The sequence below is a fragment of the Xenopus laevis genome, chromosome 7S (genome assembly GCF_017654675.1).
Source record: "Xenopus laevis strain J_2021 chromosome 7S, Xenopus_laevis_v10.1, whole genome shotgun sequence".
NCBI classification, from domain to species: domain Eukaryota; kingdom Metazoa; phylum Chordata; class Amphibia; order Anura; family Pipidae; genus Xenopus; species Xenopus laevis.
The window spans coordinates 48,145,856-48,155,855 of NC_054384.1; the positions used below are offsets into that span (position 1 = coordinate 48,145,856).

A 10,000-nucleotide genomic window follows, 5' to 3' on the forward strand; every position below is an offset into this window, starting at 1 on the left:
GCTCCAAGACACAGCCCGCCCTTTCTTATCCACTTGAGGTCTCCTAAAAACTTCTCTTCCCCCTTGAAACAAAATAAGGGTGGGGAGCTGCTTGGACAGAGGAGATGGACTAATGCTGTACCTGGAAAATAGTAGTACAATTTATTTTAAAATACCTTCATACTTTTTAAAACATTTATAAAAAAAACCCAAAAAACACAAAGACAAGCAAACCCAAGAAACACAAAGGAAACTTTCTTGCTGAGCCCAAATGGCATAGTATACAGTGTTTTCTGGGCATTTTGCGCAAAATATCTTTAGAAACACCAGAAAATACCTTCACCTTACAAAATTCAATAATCTTGTAAAGCCTAACAGAATAGGATTTTCTAGACAGGATTGGACTCTAAATAATGCACAAACAAGACTGCTCTAAACAAGGTAGGATAATTTTTTTAAAAGCTAGCATGCTGGATAAGGGATCTTTCTGTAATTTGTATCACCATACCTTGGTCTGTTGTGCCTAAAAGATTGTCAATAAGATTCACCAACAATATAGATTAATACAGCTTAGTTAGGATCAAGTACAAGGTACTATTTTATTAATTCAGAGAAAAAGGAAATAATTAAAAAATAGAAATATTTTCTTAAAACTGACTCAATAGAAGATGGCCATCCTGTAATTCAAAGCTTTCTGGATAAAAGGTTTGCAGCTAAGGAATTCTAAACCAGTTTACGATTAACACAGTTGTGAAAACGGTACCAATAGAAATAACCAGAAATGGGCATGTTACAGAATTTGCTTCAACCATTGAGGCACCAAATACATCAGATAAACAGACAGATAGATTCAAAAAACATATACAACCATGTTTTCAAAAAAGTTGGGACACTGTGCAAAATAGACAATGTGATGATTTGCAAATCATTTAAACCCTATCATTTTATTGCAAATAGTACAACTGATACCTCAATATGTCAGTAACTGCACAGTGAGTGTGGGAGCTGCTAAGCAATTGTTGCATGAGAAATAATTGTTTAGCAGGTGTTACAAACCTAAAGGCATTGGTGTTTGCTGTGCATGCTGGGTGCATGGAAGGAGTAAGTGCAAATAAACTGCTGTGTGTGTTCTTAGTGTTCTCTGACTTGAGACAAAAGGCTTTAACTCTTCTCTGTGTGTGGGGTAAGCTGGTAGAAAGATTTTTAAGGTGAATAAGGGTTTGTTTTTTACTCTGGGTAGTAAACAGAATTTTTGATCTCTCTCCCTCTGCCTGCTAATTAGTGAGTGTGGGAGCTGCAAAGGGAGTGTTGCATGTGAATTAAGTATTTAGCAGATGTTACAAACCTGAAGGTGTTTAAAACTTAAAAGTCTTTTTTGAGGCCTAGTGGGTTTGCTGGTATCACTCAGTGCGCGTCTTGTCACATACATGTGGTGTTGGAGCAGCAGTTCTATGCAATATGTGTTAAAGATGCATGGCTAAGAAATTGTTGTAGGGAGAAGGGTTTTGGGAGAACTGGGCTGATTTCTTAATTGGCTACAGGCTCACAGATGGGCTGCACCTCAATGATGATGGTGCAGCTGCTTTAGGGGAGAAGGTGCTTGCATTGGAGGTGAAATATGACATGACTGGCTAAAACATGGCTGAATGAGTCAAATGACCGGGCAGTTAATATCAGCGGCTATACTAGATAGGGGGTATAGGGGGTAGAAGCTTTATGGGTGGAGTGCTTCACAGATTGCTAAGTGTTCAGCAAATCAATTGTAGGAATATGCTATAGACCCCCTAATGTAAGTAAAGAGGAGGTGGCTAAACTCCTGATGCAAATATGGCTTTAAGGGCTGGCCAAATATTAGCTGAAGCACTCTACACTGGTTAGCTCCCAAACTGTCCTTATTATAACTATATAAGAGGCTGAACCATATTCAAAATATGTACTATATCACAGCCTGGCTAGATAATACATTGGACAACTACACTCAGGTGTGGTATACCTAGAACACTTTTAGGAACAACAGTGAACCACAGAGGGACTAGTAGTAGCAGCATTTCGTACTCCTCTTACCTTATGCCCCTGCAATACTATTTACCTTGATTGGCATCTAAATTTAGCTTCTTCCTACTAGAAGCTGAGGTCAACACTACTTTGATTTAATTACCTTTAATACTTTTTTTTATTATTGTTTTATTTCTTTATTTTAATATTGGATTCGTTATAGTGTATTGCAAAATAAAAAAATGGTGTAAACATGCTCATCCCGACTTTTTTGAAAAGTTTTCTCAGTTTCAACACGTAGGTTAAAAAAATGCATGTTGCATAAATGCAGGTAAAAAGTTAAAAGGATTAGGTATTTTTAGTGCTCACCTACAGCTGACTTCAGGATATCTCCCTATATCAACTTTTCCAAATTTCAACCCTGCACAGTTATACCTGTGAAAAAGAGTAATTATTACACAAATTGAACATTTGTGATTAAAATGCAAAGTAAACCTGTTAAAGTGAATTGTTTACCCCTACTGGAGGTGCAGACTAATAGTCACAGGTGTATGCTTGGTAAACGAGCTGGGACACTGACTGGTAGCCCCATCTTGGTTGTCTGCACCAGGAGCTCCTTCCTGGTGCATGCGACAGTGCTCATAGGAGCACTTTCTGGCCTAAATAGTGTTGTTTTTTAACTGGTGTAGCCCAAACCTCTGGTGGGAAAAATCATTTTACTATAACAGATAGCCTTTAAAAACATAATCAAAGCTATGGGGGTCAGAACAGGAAATAAGCAAATACTTACTTCAAAGACAGTTCAGCATATATTGGTGCAAATGACTGACATTCTGATGACCAATTTGCAAAGAATTCGACAATCCATGACACTCGGCCATCAGACTGCATCTCCTCCTGAAAGTATGAGAAACCACACAAGTCCACACAACTCCAAAACAAACAAATATAAAATGGCACCTACTCTTGAGATGTGAATTTGTCACTAGGGGGCAGATTTATCAATGGTCGAGGTGAATTTTCGAATGAAAAAAATTAGAATTTTGAAATATTTTTTTTGTGTACTTCGACTAGGGAATAGTCCAAATTCCAATTGCTGTTTTAGCCTATGGGGGACCTCCTAGAGCCTATTCGATCGAAAATGGACCTATTCGACCAAAAAAAAAAAAAAACCTTTGACTTAATTTCGGTTGGACTTTTTGAATTTGAATTTCGAAGTTTTTTCAATTCAATATTCGACCCTTGATAAATATGCCCCTAGGTGTCTGGAATTCCCCATACTTTCCCATGCAAACAGAAATTGACAGCATCGAAACAACTTTACCTCTAATGTTTTGTCACTGAAATACTTGATGTGTTCTGGACCCAAGTAAAGGGGTGGTTTACAAGTCATAAGGAAAACTAGGAGGATAACAAAAAGAGTAAGGATAAATGCAGAGTTAGGGTAAAAGCACAAGACACAGCCTTCATTAATTTATTTTTAAACAGGATAGCAACATTTCTACATGCTTGGGTAGAAAAAAGTTGTACAATTTTAAATGTATACTTATTTTAATTAATTTAATTCTAATTTATATTAATGCATATAAAATACTCAGATATGCGCAATTTCCTTTTGGGATTCCGATTAAAAAAAAGAAAGGTTAATTACAACACCACAGGCAAATTGTTTGATATTTAAAGGATAAACTATAGTATTCCTAAATTGTTTTCCACAAGTCCCTATCGCTAAAATAAGAATTTTGACAATAGCGCCTCTCGTTTCTCTAATTTCTGTGTATTTTTTTACCTTAAAGAGATAGACACCAGAAAATAAACTTTTTAAATATCTATCATAACATTGTCTTTGAATGCTATTTATAATTTTGCCATAAAAGTATCTGCCTGATGCTTTTACATTACCTTTCTTACCCCCTTTTTTCCCTTTGAGGGGGGCTGCCATATGTGTGCAGCAGTAGTCTGCTAGCATTAGAAACTCTAACTGACAAGTTGAGAAGGGACAGTCAGGTTGACAAATCAGCCAGGTTTAGGAACGTCAAGTAACAATTATTTACAAAAGCAGTACTATCAGTAAAAAATCATCAACATAAACTATAGGTAAATTCATGTATGGTAGATTGATATTGTGAAAATAACTATTTTTGGTGTTAGTATCATTTTAAACAAAGCATTCTCACCTATGCAGAGTGTGATATACAAAAGTCCCATACGCAGGTCCAAGCGGAAGAATAAGATCGTATTGGCAACTTTACTGAACATGAATATATTGCCAATGTGCTGCTCAACAGTAACTGCAATAAAAACAAGTAAAGCCTCTGTAAGAAACGTATAAAGAGAATTAAAGCATTGTTCACTTGTGCACATTTCTCTAAAATACAATAGAAGTTATTCTATCAGTGGATGTACCCCCTTCTGTGCCAGGCCATGCTTATTGCCTAACAGTAAGGAAATTCTTACTGATTTTTAGTGTCCTGACCGTTAAATTTTGTAAATATAATGTTGTAATTGACCATAGTTCCATATATCTCTAGGATGACTACCCCATTTCTTTTGAATTTCTACTAATGTAGGTCTACCATCTATTACTTGCCATTTTTTAAAAGCACCTTACTCTAGGCTGGGATAAAACGAGATATTGTTCACCAATGGTTGTAAAATAAGGGGGTTTTTTTTAGACAAATTCATCTTTATTCTGTTTCTATACCATGACTTATATGTAGGAGTGATTAGTGGGTGTCACTAGCTGTTCTGGGTAGACTATTAGGATCATTCCAAAGATAATTTAACAATGGTTTCTCAACACACTGTTGTTCCAAGACTACCCACGCCTTCTTCCTGCCCTCTTGGGACCATAGTTTTATACTTGTTAGATGAATTGACGTATAATATAGATGTGCATCTGGTACAGCTAACCCTCCCCTTTCTTTTTGTAGTATTAATTGTCTATATTGGATCCTAGACGGTTTACCTTTCCAAACAAATTTTATAATCAATGTTTTGATTTTTATAAAGAAAACTTCTGGTATCATTATTGCCAATGCTTGTAGATAAAAAAATCCAACCAAATGTGTATACTTCCAGAAAAAATATGCACAAGGGTCTGGCTGGCAAGGACCATCCCTGGTGATTTCGAAAAACTACAACAAACTGGACTGAATGCGATTTTATTGAGAACAAAATGTGAGTGCATTTACTGTTTTTAAGATTTTTTAAATAAAACGTTATTACACTATTTCCGGTTTTTCTATCCTTCCCCTGGAGTCTATGGAGGATACAAAGTCAAGCTAAGATCACTCGGGAGGAGTCAATGAATACGCTTGACCACGAGAGTGGTTTGTAAGTAGGCAATTTTACCAAACGGTGGAGGTGTTGTGTTGAAAACTGTATTCACCCATCGCTGCACCGAAGAACTCTGCTTTTTAAATCTGCTTTTAAATTGGCTTTTATAGTTGTTTCTAATCTGCACCCCCCCCGCACCTGTTCCCTTTAACCAGCTGTGTATAAGGGAAATGGGAGCACTTATAGAATAACCTAACCCAAAAAAAAGGGGGAACACACATAAAGTAAGCTAATTAAAAGCACACGGTGATATATACCATCTACATCGAACGTTATTACGCTATGCGAGTTCCTTATTTCTGTTTGCCACAGGCGCTGATCCCTTGTGGCATATTTTTTCTGGAAGTATACACATTTGGTTGGATTTTTTTATCTACAGCGGAGAGACTGTGAGGTGATCGGCAAGAAATAACTTAAGAGACTAACATTTTTTATTGATTGTGTGTTTTAAACAATCGATTCTTTAATGCTTGTAGATAGTATATCAAATTGGGCATCAAAATCATTGTCACGGCATGTATTCTACCAAGCCATGACAGATTTAGTTTGTTCCTTTTCTTGAGTGGATGCCAGTAAAGATACAAAATTAATATTATAGAGATCAGACATATTGAGAGTGATATTAACTCCCAAATATCTGATAATTTGGTTAGCCAATTTAAAGGGAAAGCTTTGTTCTCATTTTACCATTATATTACTTGGGGTATTAATATTTAAAATCTGGGATTTTGTTAAATTAACCTTGAAATTAGATAAAAATCCAAAATAATTTATAAGTGTTAATAGACAAGGTAAGGAAGACATTGGACTGGAGATAAATAATAACATATCGTCTGCGAAGGCGACTGCCTTGTATTCTTTATCTCTAATCTTTATCCCCTTAATTTTAGCTTCAAGTCATATGGGAAAGTAAAGTCTCTATTACCAACACAAAAGGCAACTGCGATAAAGGGCACCCCTGTCTTGTTCCGTTACAGATGTTCACAGGTGCTGATAGTGTGCCATTCACTTTAACCCACGCATATGGATCATTGTATAAAGCTAAAATGCGATTTATGATAACTTCCCCTATACCAAAACCTCTCATTACTTTTTCCAAGAAAGGCCAAGTGACCCTATCAAATGCTTTTTCAGCATCGGTTGTAATTAATATTGATGATGGTTGTTTTCTTCCCCCCCCCATTTGCCCCAAGTGCATTAATGATATAATTTATTATAATTTATAAATATTGTCTTTTCCTTCTCTTTTAGTTACAAACCCTGCCTGGTCTTCGTGAATTAAGTCCAGTAAGTATTTTTTTAATCTATTTGCTATTTTTGCGTAGATTTTTAAGTCAATATTTATTAGGGATATTGGCCTGTAGCTTGCACATAACTTTTCCTTTTTTCCTTCTTTCAGTATGATAATTATATGTGCTTCTTTCGCCTGTTTATGGAATCCATGTATTTGAACTATAGTATTAAAATATGAACTTAACAAGGGAATTAAATCTTTCTTGTATGTTTTATAATATATAGCACTGAACCCTATTTTTCCCTTTATTATGACATATCTGCCTTCTTTATCTATTTTACTATCTTGTAACACAAAAGGTAAGTCTTTGTGGATCATTATTAGCACGCCTGTTGCTTTTTTTCTGTGGGTTGTTACTATAATATATCTGTGTATAATGCTTATCCCTTATTGGGCTGTGGCCTTCTTTAAAATGGGTTTCTTGCAGCAGTATTATATGCGCCTGAAGCTTTTTACACGAGTTTAAGATCTGACTTCTTTTAACAGGTAAATTTAGCCCATTTACATTATAACTTAATACTACACAAATTTAGTTAAAAGTAACTTTTTATAGCATGGAACATGATTTCCTTTGTCTGCAGCCAAAGGCCGAAGAAAAAAAAAATAAAAAAAAAATAAAATTAAAATGAAAAAGATAAACAGGCTAGAAAATAAAGTGTAGCAAAAAATCTCACCATCATGGTGAGAATTAATTTGCCACCACAGACTTATAGATAGTTCCTCTGGCTGTTCCCCAGGGGCAGCCAGGTGTGCCTAACTAAGCACACTTCTGTGGGGGTATTATGGTTGCCTATTTGCCATCTCCTTCCGGAGACAACAAAGTTGTTATAGATGTTTGACCTAAGCCAATTTAGTCTTCTTGCCAGGGCCTTCCTTTTTAACACTTTTCTGTGTACGTTTTTTTTTTTTTTAATTTGCGGTCTGCCCTATCCCCCTGGATTGTTTTTCATTTTTGCGTTTTGGTGGACCTTACTACATTTGTTCCCTCGCTTACCAGCTAGACCTCAAAGAGATATTTTAACCATATTAACCAATGCATTAAACACAGATGACCTGTCTTTTAACATAGGAAGTGATCCCTGCTTGCATATGTACAGAAGCATATTCCCCCAGGTTCTAAATCTGAGTTAACCATATGTGATGAGTAAATTCCAATAAACTCAACCAGTTTCAGTTATTACAGTTTTGCTAATGAAGGTGAATTGCAGTTTAAGCTGTGAGTCTAACTTCTCCCAAGGGACCGGTTATCTAAATTGTTACAATTACTTATTTCCTTATCTCAAAATTGTTACAAAAGTATCTTATCTGAACCTTGTGGCTGTTCTGGGCTCTCTGCCAAAAGCCAATTAAGCTAGAAACATTGTTTCTTTTTTTTTAGCTGTTCAGTGCAGAGAAAATCGGGACTTTCCAGTACAAACGCGGGTCTGCAGGTTGAGCTGTCAAAAGGACTGTCCTTCTGAAAACGGGACAGTTGGGAGGTATGGGTGTGGAGGGCTTGTAGGAGAGGATGAGGGAAGGTGGCAGGTGACCTGCGATGTGCTCTGAATAGCAGATGTAATGCAATTTTGAAAGTGCACAGGTCACCTAAAATGCTGCTGGGGGTGGTAGCCTGAAAGCAATTTTTATGGGGGGGCGCATGGCTGCAGTGGAAAAATGCAGCCTGATGAATAAATGCATTCCTTTGCAGGATTGTTCACCTTAATGCTAAGACAATTTGAAACTGGTGTTCATTTTCTTTTATTTGTTGTTTTTAAATGTGAAGATGTTTGTTCAGCAGGACTCCAGTTGGAATTTCAGCAGCTGGTTTCTAGGATCCAAACTACCCTAGCAACTGTGTGAGTGAAAGAGTGAATATTAATAGGAAACCTGCATAGAAATAGTAAGTAATAGAAAGTAAAAACTAACAGTAAAATTGTAGACTCAGAGCAATGGCTCTGCCAGGGTCAGTGACACCCCATTTGAAAGCTAGAAAAGGTTAGTAGAAGGAGGCAAATAGTTCAAAATATAATAAGGAAAAAATTAAGACCTATCATGGAATTCTATAACATACTAGTAGTTAAACTATCACTCTGATTTCTATATACCATATATACATAAAATATGTGTGCACGCACTCACACACACAAAGGCTCATTTAACAAAGTTTGAATTTCAAATTCATAAGAAAATTTTAATTGGAATATAGTCAAAATTCGACTGGGAGGTTATTTAAGAAAAATGTGAATGCCTTATATTCAATCAAAAAAACCCCGAATGGCTATTACATCTCCAAATGGCTCAACGGACCACTGCCATTGACTTGTAAATGAGTGCAGAGGACTCTTGTATTGGTGTATCACCGTGTTTTGGCTCACCTGGAGCCGTCGTCACCATGCGTTGATACACTATGCACCAATAAATAACCTTTTGATTCACGCTGGATGCCGTCTGCTTTCGTGGACTGTAATAATTATTCATTGGTTAGCACCCAGGCAATTGACCAGATGAATGGTGAGTGCTATATATATAATATATATATATATATATATATATATATATATATATATATATATATATATATATATATATATATATATATATATATATATATATATATATATATATATATATATATATATAATATATATATATATATATATATATATATATATATATATAAGACTTCAATTGCTTAATTATACATTTTACAAAGGGACTAAGTTTTACCTGCAACTTACTAGCTGCTTTCAAAGTAAAACTCCCAAACTTGGCTGCCCTTTTATTAGACACCAGTGGGATCACCTGACTATAGCTGGGAGGGGTGGGAGCTACAACATGGAGCTGGTCACTGCTCCTGTATAGGACTGGCCAGATATGGGATGACTTTGACGTAGTTGGCCAGCTTAAATATATTGCAATATATGGACAAACAATCCCTGTGTTGTTTAAAGGGTAAGGCATTTTTTAGTAGCAGTATGCACAAAATGTCTCTGTCTTAAATATATTGATAATGGGTTGAGTGCAGAGGACCTCTTGTAGTTGACTATGTATTTTGTGGTCACACCCTCATTGCACCCCCGCCTAATGGTTTTAAAAAAAAAGTGGTGAGCACAACTTTCCCTTGTTTGTTATAGTTATACAGGAGCAGTGACCAGCTCCATGTTGTAGCTCCCACCCCTCCCAGCTATAGTCAGGTGATCCCACTGGTGTCTAATAAAAGGGCAGCCAAGTTTGGGAGTTTTACTTTGAAAGCAGCTAGTAAGTTTCAGGTAAAACTTAGTCCCTTTGTAAAATGTATAATTAAGCAATTGAATTCTTAATGAATCAGATGAAAATTAAGGGTAGGACTGGCCAGATATGGGATGACTTTGACGTAGATGGCCAGCTTAAATATATTGCAATATATGGACAAAC

General features: G+C 36.1%; 1 protein-coding gene across 1 annotated transcript in view; it reads right to left on the bottom strand.

The window, feature by feature from the left end:
• The window catches only part of tmx2.S (thioredoxin related transmembrane protein 2 S homeolog), a 43,809-nt gene that overhangs the window by 12,881 nt on the left and 20,928 nt on the right, over window positions 1-10,000 (bottom strand). Inside the window, 5 exon segments of the mRNA NM_001095862.1 lie at window positions 1-121; window positions 2,344-2,409; window positions 2,765-2,871; window positions 3,299-3,375; window positions 4,152-4,265. The exon segment at window positions 1-121 is cut by the window's left edge and continues 9 nt beyond it. Coding sequence (NP_001089331.1) covers window positions 1-121; window positions 2,344-2,409; window positions 2,765-2,871; window positions 3,299-3,375; window positions 4,152-4,265 — 485 coding nt within the window.